This window comes from Anopheles arabiensis, chromosome 3 (assembly GCF_016920715.1).
Source record: "Anopheles arabiensis isolate DONGOLA chromosome 3, AaraD3, whole genome shotgun sequence".
Lineage (NCBI taxonomy): Eukaryota > Metazoa > Arthropoda > Insecta > Diptera > Culicidae > Anopheles > Anopheles arabiensis.
In genome coordinates, this window is record NC_053518.1 from 74,589,676 (window position 1) to 74,615,378 (window position 25,703).

At 43.0% G+C, this 25,703-nt stretch overlaps 1 protein-coding gene and 1 long non-coding RNA gene across 3 annotated transcripts; one reads left to right on the forward strand and one right to left on the reverse strand.

Annotated features, from left to right (window-relative positions):
* The first annotated feature begins 1,013 nt into the window (after positions 1-1,013).
* Positions 1,014-23,912, forward strand: LOC120899911 (SH3 domain-binding protein 5 homolog). 2 transcript variants are annotated; one of them, XM_040306259.1, is made up of 6 exons: positions 1,014-1,144; positions 1,916-2,461; positions 9,695-9,757; positions 15,159-15,455; positions 16,428-16,511; positions 22,175-23,912. In XM_040306259.1, the coding sequence occupies exons 2-6, from the start codon at positions 2,396-2,398 to the stop codon at positions 23,330-23,332; spliced, it is 1,668 nt and encodes a 555-aa protein (XP_040162193.1). In that variant the 5' UTR covers positions 1,014-1,144; positions 1,916-2,395; the 3' UTR covers positions 23,333-23,912. The 2 variants fall into 2 exon arrangements, with proteins under 2 accessions (XP_040162193.1, XP_040162194.1); XM_040306260.1 differs by lacking the exons at positions 1,014-1,144; positions 1,916-2,461 and adding an exon at positions 8,946-9,103.
* LOC120899916 lies at positions 5,585-9,081 on the reverse strand. Its single transcript, XR_005739123.1, has 3 exons — positions 8,973-9,081; positions 8,646-8,757; positions 5,585-7,322 (listed from the first exon to the last, which is right to left on the reverse strand). It is a non-coding gene; the product is annotated as an uncharacterized LOC120899916 (long non-coding RNA).
* Positions 23,913-25,703: the final 1,791 nt, after the last annotated feature.

Below are 25,703 nucleotides of genomic sequence, written 5' to 3' on the forward strand. Positions count from 1 at the left end.
ATCTCCTTCCCTTTCCCCTTCTCCTAGAACTCATACAAATGGAATTCTAGAGAGAAGTGGAGTAGAGGGGGGAATCAGCTTTTTCGCTCTCTCTCAAAAAATAAGTCCAAAATTGTCTGCCTTTGGGTACTAGTTTGGGTACTGAGATAGGGCCCCATCTCAGGTCCATAGTTTTACCCATTCATCGCGTTTTGGACGTTTGGGTAGTGGCACAGGCAGGCCTTGACAGGCAACGGTTGTTATGCCAAAGAAGAAAAAGAGAAACTCCTGGCGCATTGTAAAAATAGCTTGTGGCGCTATCTGTTGGTGGGATAGCTACTAGCCAGTGTAATTTTTGTCGGTTTGATTGCTTTCACTTTTCTCCTATACTGTTGTATGGTTTCACATAGTAAACCCATACAACGAACAGATTCAAAACCATACAACAGTATAGAGGGAACGCGAAAGCTCCACTGGCTGGCTATACTACCACCAGATGGCGCCACCAGTCTTTTTGCTGTTTTTAAAAATGCTTTTGTCGTTTACCGTCTGCTAGAGGCAGTGTTTTAGAATTCCTTTTAGGCAGGGAATTTGGGTCATTTTGACCCCGTGTAGGAGCCATTTAGTGCATTTGTCGCGGTTGCAATCCGTGGATCATACAGGTTCGTGTATTTTCGGTCTAGCAAAATAGGTTCAATTACTAAAAAAACTTCAATTTTAACCAAGTAAAGAAATAAGCTATGACAACTGTAAAAACATGTTGACACACGCTCGTTAAAGAACTCAAAATAAGTATTATTTTAAAACGAAATTGTTAAACGTTTTCAACATTGCGGTAAATTTGCTTTTCCTATAAACAATTTGATGTCATAAAGTTTAGCAAAACCAAAACTAATTTTTAACATCGCTTTGTACCCCAACTGTCAAATACCGCTTTTGAAGAATGAGACCGTTGCCTCTTTACGGCTTGAGTACCGCAGAGCGAGAGAGAAAAGAAAAACATCGCGCTGACGTTTCTGGGGAATCGCGAAACGAACCAGCGAAAAGGTTCCCCCCGTACGCGTTTCATTGTGTCACAACTGGTCGGACGGTACGGGTGGGGTGTTTCTGTTGTTGTCTTCGAAACGCAGTGAATCGATTATGTTAAATATACAATAATCGCAGTGTATGTTCGCCATCAATCTTCTAACTGTTTTTTTTAGTTTTAATCTCCTCGCTACATCGCGCAAGCACCACGGCTGCACCAGTGGTCGAAGCCAGAGTGTCATGTGTTCCGCAGCGTCAAGGGTGTAGCCGTGCTGGGATGTGTGCGTGCGTGCGTGTGTGCATTGCTCGTTCCGTGTGTGCTGCACTTCCTTGTTGTTGAGCGAAAAATACTGTGTGTTATGATTTGTGTTTTTTTGTATTGTTATTTCTTGCTACATTTTCCTGCGATAAGGCAGCAGATGATTTGTCTTCGCTATCAGTTGATGTCACTCACCCATACACAAACACACGAGCGAACAGCCGGACGGACGACTGATGGCATTTATTGTCGCTGGTTTGTTCGCTGAACTGTTCTGTTTGTTGCTAGCAGTTTTGCTATGACGCACCTCTCTTCTTTGTGCGTACAGGCATAAAAGATGCGAAATGAAAATGTCCTGGCGGTTCCACCCACACACTTTCGAGTGTGTAAAAGTAATTTCCCCCCTGCAATGTTTTGCTCGGTGTGTGCTAGCGCTCTGGTGCCGGAGGAAGTTGTGGATGTGTGGAGCGGGAAAGATGCCACCCACGAGAGGACAGTGCAGTGTGCAGAAGGAAAAATAAAAATAAAGCCACATCAGTGTTGTTCAATATTTCGGTGCTATTTTTAAGTCATCATCATCGTCCCACGCGGCGAATGAGCAATTCAATTTCTTTTTTGTTCTAATCGTGTGTCTACCTCTGTGTTCCACAGGAAAATGTTGTGCTCGTGTTGCAGCTAGTGTGCTAGCAAGATTCCCTTGCCTCTGTCCTAGATGGGCTTATAATAGAAGCGAAGCGCAAATGTGTAAGTGCAGCAAGAAATAAAAGTGTTTACACGTGCATATCCCCGTACATCTCAGAAGAGGTCACCTCCCTCAGTGCAAGCGAAATATCGCATAAAGGTGTCCGCATCCACTCCGCTTGCTCTGTGTGTGTGTCCGGTGCCTACTGTGTGCGTGTGTGTGTGCATTGGTTGCTGTGTTTCGATCCCTTTGCTCCCGAATAAAGTGAACCGTGAAATTCCGCCGAAGGGAAAAGCCCACCCGCCATAAACACACACACAAACACACAGGTCACATCCACGGCAACCGGTACACATTATTCCCAGCTAACACAGGCGGGCAGAGGCTGCACGGTGTACGAAATTTCGAAGCCCCCGAAGTGACCACGGAACACCCACCAACGCATCGCCATGGCTACGTCCAACAAGGAGATGGAAGAAACCGAAGATAACACTGAACTCGATCCGAGAATTCAGGTAAGCGAAATTCCATTCAATAGAAATACACACACACAAAAAAAAAACTCGAGAAAAACCCAACTTCTATCGAGGTGCGTGCGTCACAAACAACACACAAAAAGGAAACCTACCCCAAGTAGTTGAGGTATACTTCATTAGTATAACGTCACCCGGGGGAAGTGTTTGATGGCCGTAATTATGTCACTTTGCGCAAAGGGAATGTAGGGCTTGTCTCTGCACTCGAAAGTCCTGTTTTTTTACCTTCCCTCAAGTGGTTATTGTTGTTAAAGCGCGATGGTGGGCGGTACGGGAGTGGATTTTCACCCCCCGGGCCCCAGATACTTGAGCGGCAACAAGACATGTTAGCTTGTAAAAGAAGCGTTACTTGAACCCGGCTGCACTTGCTCGGCCGATAAGATAATCTCTCCTGAACATACCTGATAAAATTAATGTCCTTTATCTACGCGCGACGACAGGCCCCGATGGGTTTTCGAACAACCCTTGTGAAGCGGCTGGCGTGTGATTGAAGGTAGAGATTGACGTAAGCGTTGCTTCGGGTTTGGGTTTTTTCTTCCTTCATTGACATGGGTGTGAGGGTGGAAATGGATTTGTTTATCGAACGGAAAATGATAATAAGCTGCAAAATGTAAGCAAAAAGTGTAATGCAAGAGGGATGCAATAGAAATGGATTTAAAAAAATTACCAACTTTTTACGGTCGTTTTTCTTTTTGCTGATGATAAACCGGCCTACCTACACGCTGATACTGGCCCTATGTACCGGCTAACTAGATTGAATTGTTGCCATGTTGTAAGGTTGGCAGCTAAACCTACTTGTTAAGAAGAGGCGATCCTGGAGGGAGTCGAAAAAAGCGTGTTTTACAGGAGACGCTGCGACTAAAAACTTTAAACATTTAAATTTAATACTAAAATGTATGTTTATCGAATTTCTTGAAATATATAATGTTTTATGGATATTTTAGAATAACTTGATTCTCTCAAGTTCCATATTTTATATAAAGTAGAATAATTTTCTGCTTACTTTACAATTTCGTACAATTTATAATATAGAATAATTATTTTGATCGACAACCACAGTCTAGATTCCAATATACATACAGGGTGTTCCAGGAGTTCTCACAGTTGTGGGACACACTTTATTGACTCTTTCTTAAGTGAAATGAACTTAATGTAACGGAAATTGGACTCTATAGCATCCTTCTTGGACAAATCCAATTGGAATTTCCAAGAAACCTGTCCAAAAAGGGTGCCATGGACTTCAATTTCCATCATATGAAGTTCACTTCCTGTAAGAAAGAGTCGAGGAAGTGTCCCACAACTATGACAACCCCTGGAAACCCCTGTAAGGTCTTTTTTTCAATTTCAAAGTTGTGTTTCATTCAGTCTACAATATTGATTATTATACACTACTTTGGTCAAATGTATGCATAAAATGCTCTTATATAAACCCAAGATCTATTGAGGAGAACAGGTCGATGCAAAGCCCGTTGCTAGGTTGCCATTTTCAGCTCGCTTTTGACAGTTTCATGAAAAAGTGTTTACAAAAAAACGGCTAAAAGTTAACGTGGAAAAGTGGACGAATTTACTATTAGGAAGATTATATTGGTTAAATTTCTTGCGGTCAATCACTTCTGGAGAATAAAGGAGACGTAATTGCAGTCTACTCTGTATACAGTTAACCTCATTGCTTGCCATTCAGTGGCCACGAATCACTACCGTTTGCAACGGTCATGCTGGAAGAACGAAAAGTTTAACAGGCATAAAACAGCACTTTACATGTTCCAACTGGGTAACAGAAGTCCTATTTACATTCATTTTAACAAATAGAGTAAAATGAAACATCGAATCGGCACACAAAAGTACAATATGCATACCGTCTTCTGCTTATAACCCGACCCTGACGAGTATCAGCCATGTAATACAGTGAACCCTCTCTTATTTGACACCTCTCCAATTTGAAAAACCTCTCTTATTTGAACATTTTGCACAGTCCCTTGATTTCTAGTACATTTTTGTTCCTCTAATTTGGAAAACCTCTGAAATCTGTGTCCCTCTTATTTGTGTATGGTGTTGCCATGGTTATTGAAAGATGTATGCTCAAATTGGCGATTTTGTTCGCAGTTTCCTATGGCTACACTCCTATGGCTATTAACAGTTAAGGCTGCATACTAAATGTTCTGTCTCTTTCTTCTTTGGATGGACCTTTCATTCACTTTCCACCTCTGTAATTTGAAAACCCCTCTTATTCGACAGTCCCTTCGCCTCTCAAATAAGAGAGGGTTCACTGTATTCTAACTAGATTCTAGCTCTTGTAATATTCTAATAGGAACTGAGTGCAAAATGTTGAACAAAATTCTTATTCACTCCATAGCAACGTCCACGGCTATACATAAACAATGTTCAATTTAACTGTCAAAATTTTCCCATGGCTTTCTGTCAATTTACTTTAAACGCTTCGACCTGTTCTCTTTCAAAGACTTTGTATAAACCAGTAAAAATGTACTCGCTGAAGGAGAAACAAGGTGTCATCAAACTGCTCTTCGAAATAGAGGAATTTTGTTCTTTCTAACCTTTTGGATTGGTTCCGGTTGCTTATGATTCCTATATTATTTTTTTCTTATTTAAAAGCTTCCAGTTACAACTAAGTATATTATGTATATAATGTTGTGTTACAACTACAGCTCAGTACAAAGGATGTTTCACTATAAGCACATGGCACAAAGCAAGACATATTGTACAACACGTGGTTCGCTCAGTTAAGGTCGATCATGTCACTATATTTTCTACGTGCTTGCTGCTTTATTGTCATTACAATGCAAATATTTTACACTAAACAGTGTAGCGACAACCGTTTTATCTCTATTGTTATTTAAATGATATCTTAAATACAATCGAACCCCCAGTGTTGACCTGTGGAATTGTGTCTCTTTTGTAAACCTAAAACGTGAGCCTCTGGCCAAAGCAAGGCAAGATAGTTTACGATCAATCGACGGAGAGGGGGGTAATGTAACGTGACTGTTGTATAAAGACAGTAGGTTGTAAATATTTTGTCTTACTGCCCCCTGTCTTGCCTTCGAGAAGGTATTATTATTTAATTAAAAAAAGCTTCTTTATTTTGATTTTCCGTGTTCCAAGGGAAAAAAGGCCTCACATCTAAATGTAAATTGGTGCATTGGTTGGAGCGCTTTTGTGCTTACAAGTTTCTGTATTCGATGTCACGATGAGTCACTCGTCGCCGTCTCACTAACCTTCCCACTTGCACGGTCCATATTCCGTCAGCTGTCCAAAATAAACGTAAAAAAAAACAAACAAAAAAAAAAAACGAGCCTTTTCGTTACGTAGCGAGGTGCGCGCGAAAAGAAAATTACATTTTCTGCTAGCCCCAGCCACACAAAACACAAAATCGTCGTCCCCGCTCAAGGTTGGCGTGTACGCGAGCGGCCGCGCGGGCCAATCGCGGCTGCAATCTCCGTTTCCTTCGCAGGCCGGTTACATTTTCTTAGGCATTTCCATTAACTCACTGCTCGTTCGAAGGGGTACGCTGCTCTATCGAAGATGTTATCGGAATGGTGGTTGGTCTCCCCTGACCGGGGCGCGCGTTCGGCTGATGATAATGATGATGATGGTCCCGTTACAAGCCAATGTCCGTGTGTGTGCTTGTATTACAGGCAACTAAAACGCGCCTCGGCCCCAGAGGGCCACAACTTGGCAAGTTCTTGTCCCGTCCCTAGTAGCGAAGATGCAAAAGCCTGACACCCAACACACCCAAGAAGCGCACCACACCATGTTTATGGTCATCAGAGAGATGATCCGGAGCGTTCGGTTGGGCTGAAAAATGGAACCCCTTTTTTGGGAGGATGGAGGGAAATAAAAACAAACCCGTGCTCGCTCCCCTGTCCGTGCGTAAAAAACCGGTCTCCTGCGCCATGCTTTGGTATTTCCCCAGATAGTTGTGATGGAAGCGCACACACATCTATACATGGGTTTCTTTTCTTTCGTGTTGCTTTCGGGGGTCTCAAAGGGAGGTCATCTCGCGGAGGGGGCAGAGCAGAAGGTTTGTGAAGAGTGGCTACGTTCTGGCCCCAAACTCCGTCTTGAGTTGAACCGGTTTTGTGAAGCGCGCTCAGGCTTTTGCGCGTCTCAAGCCTCATCTCAAGCACAAACCCCGTTCCTTCTCGCTGCTGCTTCTGCTGCCGTTGTTTTGGTTGTTTGTAGAGAAGATGAACAATCTGCCAGCATGACTGGAAAGATTCTTCTTTCTCATTGCCTCTTGTTGACGGGCACTACCACCACCACCACCACCAACCATAAACTTGCACATGTTTTAATGCTGCAAGCGGCCGCACTGTTGTGCTCAACCAACCTTCTCCCCTTTCACACCGAAAAGGCCACACCGTGTGTGTGTGTGTGTGTGTGTCTTTTGGCAAGCGGCTTTGTGTGTGTCTTCGAGCAGTGAAGCGAAGATGAGCCGCACGGGCCGTGTCAGGCCCAAAGGACGCGTCAGCTGCCCCGATGGGAACGTCAGAAATTACGCCGCGGCTGCGCTAATAATAATGGTGTGGCCCGATGGCAAAAGGCTTGTGCGCTGGGGCCGGGGAAGAGACCGCCCAACACATTCACATTCATTCACCGGCAAACTGTTCGCTGTAGCTTCGCGCCCTCCCTCTCCACCTTGGCCGCTTACATGCCTAGCTGCGTAAAAGCATCTAATCAAATGTAAATGTCGGTGGAGCGGCTTGTGCTGTGCGTTGGGTCTTTCTCGCACACCACCGTACCTTAATGGACACAATTGGAACATTTCGGTGCGTGCCTGTGTGTGTGTGTGTGGGTCGATTCAACCATACGCGGGTCAGCAATGAAACTGCGAAGGAAATTGAGAGAAGGCTGTAAAATAATAATACTTTTGGTGCGCCATGAGGTGCTGCTCGGTACATTTGGGAGAAAATAGAAATGTTTCACGAAGATTTTTTAATTTACTGAGACTAGAAACTACTATACAAAATTGGTCCCATTAAATGATGATTAAATTTACAAATGTTCAGTCCAAAATTGTAGAAAAGTATCCATTATAATGCTGTTCTATATTGCTTTTTATTCTAATAAAATAAGAGATCATCCATAAATAACGTAACGCGATAACTTTTGCTCTAATAACCGTTACCGATTGAAGTAATGTTTTTGAATGAAACGTAAATTTAATGATACTGCATTGGATAATCTTTTAACGCAGGGGTCTCCAAACTACGGCCCGCGGATCGCATGCGGCCCGTGATAACTTTGGAAAGACTAAAACACACATTTTATTAGTTCGATTATTTTAATCATAATTACAATGTTTACCTTTTATGTTTAAAATATAGCTACAATACTAGAAAGCTGTACAATTTTGATATATTTAATATGTATTTTGTCATTAAAAGGAAATTAAAGCGTTCGAATATTAGCTAAAGGTGACGCCAAAATGGCCCTCAAAACCGATATTAGTGAAGCAATGCGGCCCGCGAAGTGAAAAGTTTGGAGACCCCTAATCTAACGGTACGGTCATACGAAATCGTAAGCATAAGACTTAGTGAAAAAAAAACATAATTTTGAAAATTTTTGGGATACTTCATCTTTTCGATGACGGTTATCCCATAATGTGAAGATATGATGAATGTATCAGCAATACGCGATACTGGATGTATGTGATCAATTTTAACTCGACAACTTTAGGTGTTTGTAGTACATTATTGGTTATTTTCGTCCTGTTTTATGCATTTGTTGAATTTTTAATTCAATTTAAGTTGTGCTTTTGTATTTGAAGCAAATTATTTTTTTTTTAGTCTGCATTTTTCGAGTGATAAATGAGACGTGTACATGACAATTTTAAATTGTATGCTGATATGCTTGGTCCCATACATTGTAATTCAATGAAAACCAATATAGAGTTTGTGGAATGTATTGTGTTGTATTATTTGCAAAAATATCCTTTCCTCCGAGAATTACGTATTTTATGGACGATCCCTTGTGTGATAGAGGAACTCCCTTACTTTTCCCCTTTTTTTATTTAATTTTCTTTTTTTTTTAATTTTAATTTTAGTTAAATTTTTAAAGTCTTTTTCGTCACGCACCTACACCAACTGTGCCGGGAAGACGGAACTGGACTTTGTCTGCTGTTTTATGATATATCAAACATGTCGCTTACCTTATCTAACTCGATAGCCCCGATGTGTTGTAGGACGCGCCATTAGTCATCCTTTGTAATGGTGTGCGCGTACTCTACTACTCGTCTATCATGTGACTGTTATCAGGTTCAACTGATGAAGTAGAAGAATAACATAACATGAAAAGACGTAAAAAACACCAAAACAAATACAATGCCGGGGCTTGTTTGTTGTGTGTGCAGTATACTGCACTGGAGTGGTTTAAGTGATTGCAAAGTTTCCACTACGAAACACTGCACTTACGGCCCTCCGAAGGATGAGGGGGGCACGTGTCGATCCGGCACTATCATTCTATCAGTAAAACTTACCTGTTTTCCAGTACTGGCAGCACTACTAGCATTCAGTATAGTTTCTTTGGTTGATGGGAAAAGTGTCAATGTAACTCGCTTCTTCTAATACAACAATGTCGCTAACGAATGGTGAAGATGCGCTGCTAGTGGTAGGTTAATGAGGATAGTAGAAGGTGAACAAATGTTAGCTACCTTGTTAGGCAACTGCCCCACGGGGGGATAGAGCCAATATTTAACAAAGCTAAAGTGTCAACAAGTTGCACCTGAAAAATGCTAATTTTGTGATCACGCTCAGTGTTGGGACATTTTACTTTACAAATATTTAACAACCTTCCCCCTCCCCGTGTGTGCTCGCTTGTGTGTGTGTGGTGCAATGTGGAAGAGGAAGATTGTGCTAATTGTGTGAGGAAAAGAGATCTCCTGTACCATGACTATTGCAGTATTGATCGATAGAGAGAAAACAGTGAAAAATATGCCTATAGGATTCAAGTAGCGCGATGGTCTCGAACATAATCCAATCAACGTTTGGTACAATGCCAAACGGGCCACGACCCAATTTGAATGGTTGTGGGTTGAATTGTAACGTTGTTGAATTGGTGGCAATTAAAACAACTTAAAATAGACTAATAGGGCTGTTCTTTTAGTATTGATTTACTCGCTGATGTAAATTCCCATCTATATACTGTACAATCGTTCTTCCTATCCTTACTAATGTCTCAATTTCCCTTCTTTTTTTGCAGATCGAACTCGAGAATCTCAACACGGCAACGGACGATATTAACAAGCTCGAGATTGAACTAGAGGTACGTTAATGCTCGCACGGAAAGTGGCTGTAGTTGACAATATTTTTTGTAACCTGTCGAAAAAGCTGATTTATGGATGGTCTTAATTCCACGAAAATTATACCTCATTTCACTCTCACACACACTCCTCCCAAGCAGGGTTCGTGTTTCATTGCACTCGCTGAATCAGCCGAACGTTGATTTAATGGTCCGCATGACCGTTAGAAACACACACACACGCGCACAGGTCAAAGGCAGCAGAGCACTGTGGTTGTCGTTGGCAGCAAACAGCATTATCCCGCTGTATAGAGTTTCAGTAGATTTTGCTGGTCGGAAAACGGGAACGGGGCGACAGAGGCACTCGACGTCGGCGGACCCCGAACGCCATCAATTCAAGGAGTCAAGGACAGGCGACGGCCGCACCGTAGCAAAAGCCGAGCTCTCAATTGTGTTGTGGCTGGGCCCTGGAGTGACACTGGCCATTAGTTTTTCTGCTGCTGCTGCTAGTCCTTCGTGTACTATTTTTGGTTCACCATTTACACGTGAGCGTAGCAGAATGGGTGTTTTTTTCGTGTAATTTGCATTTTTCTTCCCTTTCACGGATCTTTCTTTCGCTATGAAATGTGAAAGGTCAATGAGGAAACAAATGAGCCAGCTTTGCTTTTGCTGGCTAGACGACGCTTAATGATGTTCAAACATGCACGCCAATTGAATGATTTTGTTTAATATAACTGCCGGGGTTTAACAAAGCATACGTTTGTGTAATAGCCGTTCAAATCACTACGTCTCCAATAAGTTCTGTGCTAATTTAACAAAGCCTTGTCAATTAAGCTTCTCACATGCGGCTTTTATCTAAAGGGGCATAGTTTCAAACCCACAGCACCAGTCAAACTTGCGGTGTGAGTAAACGACTGCTAATGGAATGCTAATATGTTCATAAAGGGCCATCCATCTCATTGGCCCCTTTTTCTACGATGCCACGATCACTCACTCACCTCACCTACGATAATGGTGTTGGTACGCTCGTAACTAAAGATGCATTCTCAATGCCTTTGTCATTATTTGCCGCAATGGAACAACGTTGTCGGGCTTAGAATGCAATCACGTGATCGAACGAGTTCTCCGGTGTGTTGCTTAGAACAAACACTGTGAAGATCCATGCCGGGTTTTTGTTGTTCCAATTACCGTAGAAATAGCAATTGTCCAAGTTTTAAATCAATATTTAGATAATGAATTAGCCTGTTTCTCTAACTGACTTTTTTGAATTCGACATTTTGACAGTTTAGTTCAGCTGAGAGAAATTGAAGTAGGCGTTGAAATTCCCCTTTCAATTTGTCCGTTAAATTCTTCGAATAGTACATTCGGAATAGAAACAATAAGATTTAAAAAAGCATAAAAAATTGCCTGAATTAAATGCTTTTCTTGTTGAAAATCAAATTGCTCAAAAACTCAAATTGTTACTATTTTCTCATTACTTATGGCAAAACAAGGAATGAAACCTAAACCGTGTTAACGATAAATGACGCATGGCGCTTAATGATTGGTGCACGTTTTGCTTCTAAGATTATAAATGCCGGGTTACGTGTGCACTCGGTGCTCTCGTCGTGGGAAGCTGCGATGTGGTGTGGCTCCAACTGCTACACCACCACCCTGACCTTAAAACACGGGGTAAGCGGGACCCATCATGATCATCATCACCAATCGAAAGTGTATGTTTGTATCGCCGCTTCCACATGACACATTCCGCGACTGATACGTCTCCATACGCGATTCCGCTTGGACCATTGATTGAATGTTTTGCATGGAGCCGAACGATTTGCTTTCCCACGCATCCCGGAAAGTGTAGAAGAAGGCAAAACCAGCGTAGAGAGAAAGAGAGAGATAGAGTAAAAAACCGCATGTCATATGCATTTATGCGCATTTGTTCCGCACCGTGATTAGCATATTGCAACTTGCTCGCTTGCTGCTGGGCGGGTTGGATCTCCACTTACCCCAAACGGAACTTAACGCCGAGACACGGACCAGAAGATGGGTTTTGTGGTTTTGCATACACATGGTTTGTGTGTGCAGGTGGATCGTTTTGACGATATGTGTGTGTGTGTGTTTTTTTTTGCGGTTGGCAATTCTCTGCTTATACAACACAACTGTTTGTCTTTACTTTCTGTATGCATTTTGTATTTTTGCATTTGCATAACAGCGCACAGGCTCATGGGAAAATGGGTTTATTTTCCTCCACCCCAAATCCAAATCCCTTTGAGTGCTGTAATATTTGATTAAAAATATAACCCCTTCCGTAAGTGCAATGGGAAGTTGTCGGATGCACAGGGAATGCATTTAGTATCTTCCTGAGACTCACTCAATTGACTATTTCAAGCAAAACTCGAACCACAATCTCCTTTACCTACACATAGTGTGGGGCCTTTCTATGCCTATGTTATGCAAGATATCGGAAAGAACAATACAATAATGGGTAGAAGAAGGAGAAGGACTCCAGTGTCCTCGCAGGGTGTGGGAGTGTGGGAACTACCATCGTCCGATGGTTGTTAGGTATGATATTTATATCTAGAAGGACTAGAAAGGAAATCGATCCTGCGTTGGGTAGACGTAGCGTCAATGAAAGAAATGACGATCGATTATTATTGTTGACAGCAAATGTGCCAGTGTGCGAGTTTGTCCAAAAGAGGATTATTTTGTTGTTCAACTGGCATTGGGGGGTGTACATAATCATCTCTTTTCTTGTTGAACAATAGTTTGGAGTGTTATGTATATAGTTAAATCTATTGGTTACGTGAAAATAATGAGTCACACATTCGGCAGTTGGTAGACTAGTATTGATCAGCAAAGAATCACATACGGAGTGTGTTTTGGCTCATTACAGAGTTTTCCAAGTCACTTTCGAATGTGCACATCATTATTCACCACTTTCAAGATGTTTTTCAACAGCTGTCAAATGGTGTATTTGCTTCATAATAAGATTTATATTCTTACACATGATTTTCAACACATCATACAGAACTGTCAAACCCAATCCAGCTTGAGGCGTGTTGAAAATCATGTGGAAGAACTGATAAATTATCGTGATGCAATTACTGCATTTGACAGCTGTTGAAACCCATTTAACAAGCAATGAAAAATGTTGTAGACATTGGAAATGAACTCAGCGAACCCTGTAATATTGTACCTCGCAGTATTGTGGATTTGTTGGAATGTCCTACGGTCTGATTATCGTGTTGTTACTACGGAAGAATTAGTATCAAATAAACAAAGTCAATTACTTTTTGAACATTAAAACCTGTGTTTTGTAATGATTTATTACTGATCTGACTTGATAGGAGATAGCAATCAATATGCATATACTCAATTAACCCCTTTGATTGCGGGGCTTTTTTTCTTGTGATTGTGTTGGAAATCCCACATGTGAATCCCGCATAATAAACGATTCTTGCTCGTATAACTGGTTTTTATAATTGCTTTTAATTTGTAAACGGGTTGCGGGTAGGATGATGATCACATCAAACGTGTTATAATAATTCTAAAATGGTAATCCCAGGCATTTGAATGCCGTTTAAAACGCTTAAATTTAAAGCTTAAGTATCATCAATTTCAAGTGTTATACTTTATTGATTAAATAACTAATATTTGTGGCCGGCACGAATCTTTAAATCCTGTTCCCCGTGCCTGGTTCTAGCGTAGTCGTGGGCCAACTTTATTACTAGCCCAACTTCTGTGTAGACACTAACAAGGTAGAAACAACTTTGTAACAAGTTCCCAAAAACAAAGGCACAGAGAAAAAGCTCAAACTCGTTTTAGCATATCCTGAAGGCAAAAACTTTCATTCGCCCTCGCTGTGTTGGTGCATCCCATTTGCATCCTGCAAGATAAATCCCGCGTTGCGCTCCCTATGGGTGTTGGTGCCTCGTGTGCAACTCACATGTTATTTTCCCAGTGCAATGGAATGTTCCATGTTCCTCCATCAAAACAGTTTCAGTTTCAGCGGTAAAAAACAGAAGAAAAAAAACAAAACTGTTGTTGCTCTCTCCCTCGACACGACCATATTTAATTGAAGTATTATGCTTGTGGGTACCACCACCGACCACCACACTCACCAAAGCATGACGGAGCCGGAGCTGAACACATGCAAGCGGCGGGTTGGGGTGGTGCTGGCTGGCACCCCAGGGACAAAAAGAGCGTGCGAAAAAGGCAAAATAAAGGCCGGAAGTAACTGCTCTGCACCGAATCGTTCCGTTTTTTTTGTTTTTGCTCCTATTTGTTACAGCAGGCAGCACCGGGAGATTGTTTTCAGGTGTGTGTGTGTGTGCATGGTGCATTTCTTGTAAAAGGCAAAGTTGAAGAGTATAAATGCCGAAGGGCGTGTGCAAATGGTTGCAGAAAGGTGTATGAGGCGCTTCCGGACTGTTTTGCAAAAACAGAGAAAAAAACAAAAGGAAACACATGTCCTGGTTTTGTGCCCAGGTGTGTGTGCGTGCCCCAGGAATAGTGAAAGGTTGTGTTTTATTGCTTTGTCCTAATTGACCTTTTGAGGCGTTGAGGCCTGGAATACTTGTCGAAAGTCATTAAAAAAAAGAATCGTATTGTTATTTTTTTCTTGTTCAAACATATTTATAATTGCTCGTTTTACCGATGTGTAGATCATGAATTATAATAAGGAAAATGCGTTTTAGTTTTCGCTATTCTAAACTGAATGCAAAAAGAACAATTAATAATTGTATACCTATTTTAAAAACATCCTTTTATATTTATTTTTTTATTTCTATATTTTTCAAAATACTTTCCCTTTCAAATCGGAGAGAACATGAGTATCAAATGATTTAACGTACAATTTGAAATAAAACGCCTCCTGCGATTTCGCAACTGAAACTATCAAAAGGAAGGGTTGACTTTCTGTCGAATTCAAAAAATCAGTTCGGAATAAACCATTAAAATGGAATAGTTTTTTGTTTGTTTAAATTTAAATTGCAGTGATTTTAATTTGAATTAAAGTAGTTAATCCATTTGGAATTTGGAATTTTTGTTTCGTTTTAATTAAATTCCTTTCCCATTGTTCTACAAAATTGTTTCACACGATTCACTACGACGCCAAAAGTGTATGAGCGTACCCCAGTCCGTCAGCGGGATACTAATTGGAACACGGTTTGGAGCGAAACCGTGAAGGATTAAGCCGATTTTGTTCGTCATCCCGACACGATGACACAAACTGGAAATTTAATTATCATTTTATCCTGTCCTGTGTCTAAATCTGCTCCAATCCTCGGCGGAAACTGTACTAATCCACCCAGCTCTGTGCACGGGCCGGGAAACGTTTTGTGCCGTCTCAAATATTATACTTTCTCCTCCACCCCATCAAACTACTACACCCCGTATGCTAATGCTGTGCTTCTCATTTCCTTTTTTGTTGTTGCAGGAAGCCAACTCCACCTTTCGGATACTGATGAACGAATCGACCCGCCGGTTAAAGCTGTCCTCGAAAAAGCTCGGCAGCTGCATCGAGAAGGCCCGCCCGTACTACGAAGCGCTCGAGAAGGCGAAGGTGGCCCAGCTGGAGTGCCAGGCGGCGACGCTCAAGTACCAGCGGGCGAACGAGATACACGCGGCGGCCAAGGAAACGGTCGCGCTGGCCGAGCAGCGGTTCATGAGCAACTCGCACGAATGGCAGTTCGACAATGCCTGGCAGGAAATGTTAAACCACGCTACTATTAAGGTACGGGTGCTGCTACGGTATCACTCGGGTGCTTTGCGCTATCTCCCGTGGGAGGCTGAGCGCCTTTTGGATTGCTGTTGCTGTTGTTGTGGTGCGCGATATGATGCCACTTTCTTTGCCAGCGACTTCAGCACCGTCATGCTGTCGGTGTATGTGGCGCGTTTCGCGTAAAGTTTTCCCTACGCGAGTTACAAACGCTTTTACCGCTGATTGACCTCCGAGTGGAAAGCTGTCGGGCGTCAGATTATGATACAGATATACACCGTGACCTGTGTCCCGGCCATTCGATTCGGTTTCATTTTTATTGCTCACGGTGCAAGTTAAGTGCTTCGATGTGATGAGCTTTTACTTCTTTGTCGTCAGTAGGGGATTTTGTTTGTTTGCTTGTTGTTCAATCTGACCTTCTCAATAAACTCCTCAATTAATCTTCGATGCTCGTAGCGACGAAAAGTTTAAAGTCACGAAACAATAACAGTGAGCGCAGCGCGCTCAATAAAACCGTTTGCCGTTTAGCGAAGTGTTGGAATTTCTTTCCTTGTTCGTAGCCCAGCCAATATAAAACAGTTTGCGCGCCCGACCGGCAGACGACGTGCCTTTCGAGTTTGATTGCTGAAGATATTTGCTAAGGCGGCTTCGGCAAGGGGAGGCGAACGTGTAATGAATTTTAAAAATCGATCAACCTGACTCACCCGTGTGTTTGGTGGTCAGGTTTGTGTGTCGATTTTTGTATACAACGGCTCAGCAATTTTGTTTGTTTCGCTTTGTCGCAAACGATTTGCCTTTATGTACACAGCAACACTTGCAGAGGGACTTTTTGGAAAAATTCGCATAACATTAAAATTTAAGCGTTTAAGCGCAGTGTAGTCGATTTCGGGGGTTTGTTCTGTTCTGTTTCACCGGCTTGTACGTGTACGTGTTTGCAAGAAGTTCGCTAATTAAATCATTTTGTGCATCCTTTCCCATTCATTGCAGGTTATGGACGCAGAGAAACAAAAGGCTGAAAGTGGTGCTGAACATCAGAAGAAGGCGAAGGTGTTCGAGGAGGCAGAAAAGAAAGTAAGTATAACGAGTCACGCGTGCTGCTAGAATGAAGCGGACAGAGTCAATCGAGAGGCTTAATGTGTGTAGAATCACTTTAGTGACGCGGGTCAAGCACTAAATTTAATCCAAAGAGAAACGTCACGTGTTTATGCCATTTTTTGTTGCTGCGATTTAATCTAAACGTGTTTAGGCCATGTGTGTTTCCGCGTCTGAAAAGACAAAAAAGAAAACATATGTTGCACCATGCGCACGACGACCTCGTTAATCTTCGGACTTTTCCATCACCGGCTATCAATTGCCGGGTGAAACCAATTCGTCAAACGCGACCATACTGTAACGCAGTCCGATTTGCTTCACCACGTTGTTGCACGTGAGCTGCTGCAAAACGTGCTCTGTCTGCTGGGCTGGCGTAAGGATGTGGTTGTTGCACGTTTAAAAATAGGCGAAAGAAGAAAACAAAAAACAGAAACAAAACCCTAATGCGCCCCTTTCATCGGCATTGAAGCAGTCGAACGTTACACCGCTGTTTCGTCGTTTGTTGGTGGATGATCTGTGCCAAAACAAAATACAGAAGAAAAGAAAAAAAAAACACACAGATCGATACGCCCGATATGCGTGCGATAGATACTTATACGCGGTCGTTCATATTGCCTAATGAAAGGCAACAGATAGGAGGTGAGACGGTGGAGAAGGAGGATTATACATTTGCACCGGGTTGGCTTCGAACCGCGTGCGTTCGTCGAAATGCGTATGCTTTCACATGGCTTCGGTCGCATTGCAAATCGCCCAGGCGAAGGCTGGAAAGGAGGGAGAGGACGGCGGGGAGTGCTACACATACATAACGACCCGTATATGTAGTCAGAAACACATGAGCCGCGCGCGCATTGCATTGCACCCGCCGAAACCACGTTTCCACATGCCAGCCAGCTCTCGGGCGAGATTCCACGGTTCGCGAGTCGCAAACACAGCACAGCTTTTTCGATAAGCTCTTTCTTCACCCACTCTCCATGTACCTCCGCCGCCGCCACCTCGCGTTTTGGTGCGACCGAAAGGAGAGAAAAAAGCACTGTTTGTATGTGCGAAGAGTGAAAGTGATTTTCGTTCAGATGCATGCCCGGTCTCTCCCACCAACCTTAACACGAAAAAAGGCAGGGGCCCACTTTCCCCGATCCCCCCGAACACGTTCGGGTGTGTTTTTGGGCATTTCTTCCGGGGTGTGGTATCACCCTCTTGGGTGGGAGCGGTAGGTGCAACACCCCCATAGATGGTGTGCGCGAATTGACAGGTCGCACCTGGTTGGTGAGATTGGAAAAGCATTATTTAGCAATGTGGCATGATCTACCAATTTTATACTCATTTTAGAGAACACTTGTTGGATGTTTAGGAGGTTTTAATAGTCACTTTAAGTTCGATATATATTATTTAGTTTATTTTGCACTTTTAAATGTAAAAGACCAGTTATAAGTCGTTTTTTCTCTGCTTGTTAACCGTTTCATGTTGGTTGGGGCCAAAACCTGCATTCAAACATGGTTCCAGAAAATGTTTAAAACAGGTTTTTGTTTGCGACACTAGGTAAGCGCGATAGCAGGAGGTCTATTATCAGCAACGTTCCAATTTCCTATCGAAAGGTTTAAAGTGTACAACATTATGTACATTATGTTTTTAATACCATTTTTTGCTGGTTGGTGGTTCTAATAATTAGGCGTTGACTTATCAGTAACTCTAGAGAAGTAAAATTATGTTGTATTTCACATAAAAATGCGCTTTTCAAAACATTTCTTTAACTCACTTGTTCGATTCAACCGAAAGGTACACTTTCGGGCAGGTTTTAGTCGCAAAATCGAAGGATGCGTTGAAATTTCTTTTTCAAATTGTACGTTAAACCTTTTTCAAACAAGAATATGGAAATAATACAGTTAGAATTCAATAGTTGAACGCTTTTTAGTTGGCATGCTTTTTAGTTGAACGCTCGATAGTTGGCTGACAGTTCAATTAAAAAGCATGCGTTTGTATGGAAAACCGGTTTTTGAAAATTTCATAAAAATCTCATGGTCTATCGAGAAAAATTTCAGAAAATTTTTGTATGGAAAAAGGTGCCAACTAAAAAGCACATATTCAATAGTTGGAAGGGAATCGAAGTTCAATCAGTGAGTTCGGACTGTATTAAGTAATAATTTGAAAATATTGAAACGTAGTTTTTCTAACCCAAAGTACTGATAATAGTTTCCAATTTCTAAATAATAATAAACATTAAAATTGCTGTTTTACTCGGTACAAATGAGAAAGCTGCGCTCTACATTTGTCTGCTGTAATGGAGCAAATACTATTATAATAATTTTACAATTTGTTTATGGAGCATTTGGCCATCCGTGAATAAATACAAATGTAAAGCGCATTTCTCTTAAAAACGATAGCAAATAAAATGCGTTTCTTTAAAACGCCATAAATAGCACATCAACTACGGCGACTTTGTTTGCGCTTCGATCGATGGCGTAAAGTACCCCCATTACGCATACGCACAGCAGCAGCAGCAGCATACACAACAGTCGAAATAGATAGAGAGCATTAGTAGGACAGCGCCGGGAAGGGAGGTCGCACTTTGTGTTTTGTTGTTGTCACGGTTGGCTATTTCCGCTCCACACAGTCGCCCCGTCCATTTACCGTCGTCCTCCGTTTGCTATGAATGGGCTGTGCGCAACACGGAAAATAGACGGAATTATGCATTCAGATCAATTCAGTTCTGTATCTGTAGGATGAGGATGATGGTAGCTTATGTGCTGCGTTTCTTGCATAAATTCCTTCCTGTTGTTGTGCCACCCTTCCCCGCTTCCTTTCCCGTTCGCTCCACACACAGGGCAAATGGGTACGGTATACACACAATGGCAGCGTGTTTAGGAGGATGAAGTAATTATGCTGTCTCACCGGAAAAATTCGAGGAATAGAAATAGCGAGAGAGACAGAGATATGGCGGTTCCATCTCGATGCATTTGGATGCATTTCGGAGGTGACCGTTACAGGTTGCAAGATAATTATTTTCTACACAAAAAAAAAATAACTTCAATGTTGTGTCTGTTTTTTCATATATTTTATGCACGTTTTCGTTGAAGAAAGTGCGTCGGAATTATTTAATTGAAATGTTTTAGTTAACATAACTTAAACCGAACTTGTGATAATGATTCGGTGAAATGTAAAACATTCATTGTCATTATTTTCATTATCGAAGTCGTTTATAAGCCCTTTTTTATTCATTGGCAACGCCTCATAAAGCTCTCAGCAGGCGAAGCATAGAACTAAAAACTACCCCATTCACATGCAAATGTTGTTGTGTCCCATTTCGCCCCCCCCCTCCTCTCTGTTTGCCAGTGTCAAGCGGTAGATAACGCTACAAACCCTGCCAGCGTGACACTTTCTTCTACGATTACTTGCAACTAATTGAAGCATAACGCGCTGCTTCTTGTATTTCCCGTTGCCGTTGTCATAATAAATTGAGAAAAACCCTACTTTTTCCCTTTAATTTCCTTTCCCCCCATGGCACCATGTAGCATGGTGTGACTAACAAATGCCACCCAAGCGCTGGAGGGAAGCGTCTGGTAATTACGCCGGAAAACTGTAACCGTAGCGGCTTCCTTCTTGTGGCACGGCTCCTCGACTGCTGTGGAGACAAAATCTCTTCCTTCCTCGCGCTTTGATGGTTGGTTGGGTTGGTTGTGCAACAGCAACCAGAAGTGAGTTGAACACAGTTAAGCTATCTGTCACACTCATCACACTTAAATTTGCGTTTGAAGCATGCAAACGTTTAAATCGAACAATTGCTATTACTTCTTCTCACTAAACACTAAAGGCGGTTACGATCGTCGGGCGATCATCATTTTTGTGGAATTTCGCGTGCGCGCAACGGTGCTTGTTAATGGTTCAAAACGTGGCGAAAAGCTTGCGAAAATGTGTAAAAAGGAGGAAAAAGGTACATTGTGACAATGATTGGCTTTTGTTTTGGGCCCGGCCGGATGCCCCGAAACCGAAATGCTGTTGTTACCAAACGTACCTTCTCACAACAGTCCCACCATCACCATCACCCCTGGGGCCTCTGGAGGGTTGTGTGTGGTAGCATCGATCACACAATGTAGCAGCAGGCGGTGACTCGACGGGGTGGTCCGGGGTAAGCGGGGCGGGCGGTAAGCGAAGAAAATCAAATTTTCTTCTTCGTGTTTGGCACGTCGTCGTAACGTGATGAAGCCGTTTCTCTTACCGGCTTTCTTAGAAGCAAATAGGCAACAGTTATGTAATGACGCGGGGGGTTTTAAAGGGCACCATTCCGACAGTGTGATTGTGTGTGTGTGTGTGTGCATTGGTTTCGATTGTAATCGGAACGCAATTGTTTGCTTGCCGTTGGAGGTGAGAAGTGTTTGACTGAATTTTGGGGTTTTTCTTTTATTAAAAACTTCCCAAAGACGTAATGAAAACTGATCGTTTGGATTTTTGTCTTAAATACTGCTTGCTGCAATTTAATCGCTTTGTTTCCGAAATGTTGATAAGAAGCCCTATTCGCAAAACGATGACACAAAAATGAGACAAAAAAAATCGTGAAGAGTCTTTAAAGATGAGTCTAATTGAAGGTGACTAGAAAGACTACAGGTTCTTAGTAGTGATAGGAAAAATGAAATTTTCGTCGGCTAGCTCTGATGTTTTCTGGAATCGATTCCGGATAGTAGATCCGGAATCAATTTCCGGAATTAATTTCTGGAATCGTTTCCGAAATCGGCTCTGGAATCAGAATCGGTCCCGGAATCGGATCCGGAATCAGAATCGGAATCGGATCTGGAATCAGAATAAAGATAAAGATCTGATTCTCATCCCGAAGGTAATTCCAATTCTGATTCTGATTCCCAGGTCGATTCCGATTCCGGATCCTATTCTGATTCCGGAACCGATTTCTATTTCGGAATCGATTCCGAATTCGGAGTCGACTCCGGAATCAACTCCAGAATCGGTTCCAGAGTCATCTTTGGAATCAGCTCCAGAATTGGAATCGGCTCCGGAATTGATTCCGAACTCCGAATTAGAATCGGGTAGGTCTGATTCCGACATCCCACCACTAGTTCTTAGCTTTGATTTTGGTAACCAAGATGAATAGAGATTTCTATGGAGACTGTCAGAGAACGATTTATGGTTGCAAAGCAAGGTGTATGGATATTAGGAGGTGAAGTGTTTCAGAGCAAATTGACATTTCACGACTTGACATAACAATACTGGGGGCTCCGATATTAAAATCGGGGAGGGCTGGAGGGGGGTATAGAAAATTGTATGCGATTTGACATAACAATACTCAATGATGGCGCCCGGAAAACGCGCTAACAATTCACCTCCTTAATAAACACACCTTGGTTGCAAAGTACTTTGGATGAGTTGCTAAGTGACTTTGGACTCCTGGAGCTATCAAATGAAGAGCTTGTCAAAATACACGGGATGGACCGACCTGCAGTAAATTATGGACTTTGGTCTATTAAAAAAAAAGATTAATAGGCAAATAATTCGTCTAACGAATGTAATTTTTTCTCCAACTAATTATCGCTTGACAAGCCATATTTGAAATCATCAAAACTTGAAATAAACCCCCATTGATCATGTACTTATCCTCTTTGGTTTCTTCTCGCTCTCTCTCTCCCTCCCAAAAAAAAAAGGTACAACAACTGGAGGAACGCTACCGAAGGAGCATACAGAAGTCGCGGCCCTACTTCGACGAGAAGCAGCTGTGCCAGGAGCAGCTGGAAGCGCAGAAGGGCCGCATCCAGCAGCTCGAGCAGCAGATCCAGGCGGCCAAGAGCGCCTACAGTACCGCGCTGCGCAATCTGGAAAAGATTAGCGAGGAGATACACGAGCAGCGGGGCGATCTTAGCCAGGCCGCACCGTCCGGCCCCCGGGAACCGGGCGTCGGGGCCGAGCTGGCTAACATTCTGCCCACAGCAAGCAGCACCACCGCCAGTAGCAACACCAGCAACAACCTGCACAAGGTACCGGGCAAGGATCGGTTCCCGTACAGCAGCACCATGCCGGACATTTCGAGCGAGCTGGACAAGTGCGAAATCCGCTCAGTGGGCAGTGCGTCGGTCGCGACCAGCTCGGCCGTCAGCGAGAAGGATCCTTCCGAGGAGGACGACTACTCCACCATCACGCTGCACGACGACGAGGACGATCTGCCGGCGACAGTAGCAGCAGCAGCAGCAACGGCAGCATCATCCACCGTCGATCAGGATGACGATCTTCATCTGGAGCTGCTGCGGCAGAAGGTGCGCACGCTGGCAGTGCGGCCGGTCGAGGGTGGCGATGGGCAGCAGCAGGAGCAGGATGTGTGGGAGCACGAGCTGAATGCCACGGTCGACAAGCTCGACCATCTGATGATGTTGCGCGAGTGTTCGCGCAGCAGCACCCTGATGAGCGGAGCGGGTGAAACTGGTAGCCCGGCTGGTGCCACGTTCAGCAGCTTGCCAACGACGCCGAAGCATCAAAACCACCTTCATTACCACCACCACCATCAGCATCTTCACCAGCAGCAGCAGCCGGGGCGCGGTGTATCCCTTTCACCGGTGGACCGGTCGCCCGCGCACGAGCAGCACACCACGATCAAGATGTTCAAAAAGCTCGACCCCTTACCATTGGCCAACGTGTCGATGTACGCGCTTCCAACGTATCTGAACGCGGCGGCTACGAATGGTAGCAACGGGGGGTGCAACAGTTTGCTCACGCCAATTTCAGCCACCTCGCCGCCGGGTGGTGACGTGTGCGAAGCGAACGGTGACGCTGCGCTCGCCACCAAGCTGAAGCGCAAAATGTCCATGTAAAATCATCCCACAGCCACTTTCGATGAGCGGGGTTGGTGGTGGTGAGACAGGTTGTAGTAAAGCAAGTGATCGAAGGACAGCGTTTAGCAAGGAGTAGTAGCAGCGCAGGGGGATGGCAGACGGTTGCCGGTAGTATTAACAAGGTTTAGAGAGGTAGTAAAGGTGGTGTAGAGCAGTACACAACAGTAAGAAGCAACCAAAACGGGGAGGCCATACCGTTGATGGCCTTTCGCTTTTCTTCCCTCCGTGATGGGGCGCGGTTTGTTTCGGTTTTTGTTTTGGTTTTATTTTAATTTCTAACGTACCATTTACCATTTAAAAAAAGCGGCGTAGTATTGTAAGAAAAGAGAATGTGAAAGAAAGAGAGAGAGAGAGATATATATATAAACACGATCTAACAACAGATTTACCTTTGAAAGCGAGCTTGAGCCAACGTCTCCTTGCTTACTTTATATATATATTACAAGTTATAGAAATTGTAGAAAAAGGGTAGATGCTAACATTTTAAACGTTTTAAAAAAAGAGCAGATCAACTAAATAGATTATTAAAAAAGAAACACACGGAAAAGTAAACAAACGAAAAAAAACATAAACACAAAGAGGGTCACAGCTCCTGAACACTTCCTTCCCAGAGAGACAGAGATAGCGAGAGAAAGAGAGAGAGAGAGAGAGAGAGAGAGAGAGAGAGAGAGAGAGAGAGAGAGAGAGAGAGAGAGAGATAGGTATGTTATGAAATTCGTTTTTAAAATGTTATAAAAAAGTATGGGCGAAAGAAGAAGGAGCAAAAAACATGGTAGAAACAAGGAACAAAAACCAAAAGGAACAAAATTACATATGAAAACAGCTTTTCAATCTCTCTCTCTCTCCAGATCGAGATCCACGGTCGGCTGAATGTTTGCGCGGAAACACACCGACCTCTTGTTGCGGGTCATCCGAGTAAGATGCGTACTAGCCTTAAATTAGTAAAATTAAACAGTTGTGAAATCATTGCTCCGAATGAGAAAACAGTGTTCATGTTCCTACCATCACAGAATTAGCTGCTTTCGAGTATGTTTCCAAGTGCGTGTTTTGGTGGATAAATTCAAAACTCTTTGCATTGCTATTAGACAAACAACACAAAATAATCACCACAATACCACGATAGATGCAATACACTGTGATTAGACGGATGCACAATAGCGGCAATGAGTCGCATGGAATAGCAATAGCAACTAGGATTCGGCAAGAAAGAGAGTGAGAGAGAGAGTGTGTGTAACCACAACAAACACACATGTTTAATCGGAGCACCTTCAGGCAGCAAGACAAGGAGAAATGGAGGGAATTATATAGTGAGAAGGAAATTCTTACCTTCCAATTAGAGGTAAAGGGGTTCTTCTACCATCGTCCTGGGTAAAGGGCAATCTTTTAATGAAGGTTGTGTTGCTGACAGTCAGTCTTCTTTTTGTTTCCTTGTGCAATCCTTTTTGGACTAGCGTCAATTTCTCGTTTTTTTTTTCTGCTTCCTATCTTCAAAATCAAACGCTCCCGGCCGGAAAGCCTTGCATTTACTACTTTGTGCTATCGGATATCGGCGCTTTCGGAGGGGAAGCAATGTTGTCTTGTGTTTCTCACGCACTATTAAATGCGAGCAACACACCAAGCCGCAAACCGACTACTGATTTGCTTTAAATCGATCCCCCAGAAGTAACCAATAGCAACAGCAACTACAATCCCTCCTCGAACCTTGCCTGTCACAACACAAACACATAATCGGTAGCGAACATCGGACGGAAGATCATTTTAGAGTTACTCTACCATACTACTAGATGTAAAGTAAAGCCGGCCGGGTACGAGACGACGGCAAAAGAAACGAACATCCGGCTAGGTTCGATGATGTTCGATGACGGGCCGGGTGGATGATGGGTGGGTGGCACATGCGCCCGCCAACTGCAGAAGTAAGATAGAACCGGCGGAAGTGGTGTGGAGAGTGTCGTCGTGTTAAAATAGCGAAGCGAAATAAAACTTCTGATATAATGAAATAAATTCTGGGCGTTGTGCGTGGCGTGGTGGTGAACACTGAAGAAAGAAAACGGAGAGAGAAAAAAACAAACAAAAACGTTTGTGAGGTTTTTTGGTACTGCTTTATTCTATCTTGAATTTCGTATTCCTGTTCTGCTATTTTCATATACACCGAAAATATAATAATGCACATTTAAGTTGAATGGAGCTAAGCCAAAACAATTGATTGTTGAAAGATGTTTGTACTGCTTTTAATGTGTGTTGTTTTAAATATGGTATTTTTCTTTCCCTGCATAAAATCACACAGCATGGGGTCAGTTTACCAAAAGCGCGGCTACCTATTCTCTCATTTGCAAATGATTGTCTTACCTCG

Bases quoted from the DNA above. Each gene is read 5' to 3' on its own strand.
- LOC120899911 (XM_040306259.1), top strand. From the start codon at position 2,396: ATGGCTACGTCCAACAAGGAGATGGAAGAAACCGAAGATAACACTGAA. The intron at 9,758-15,158 runs GTACGTTAATGC...TTGTTGTTGCAG, and splicing joins AGCTCGAGATTGAACTAGAG to GAAGCCAACTCCACCTTTCG. The intron at 16,512-22,174 runs GTAAGTATAACG...CAAAAAAAAAAG, and splicing joins TCGAGGAGGCAGAAAAGAAA to GTACAACAACTGGAGGAACG.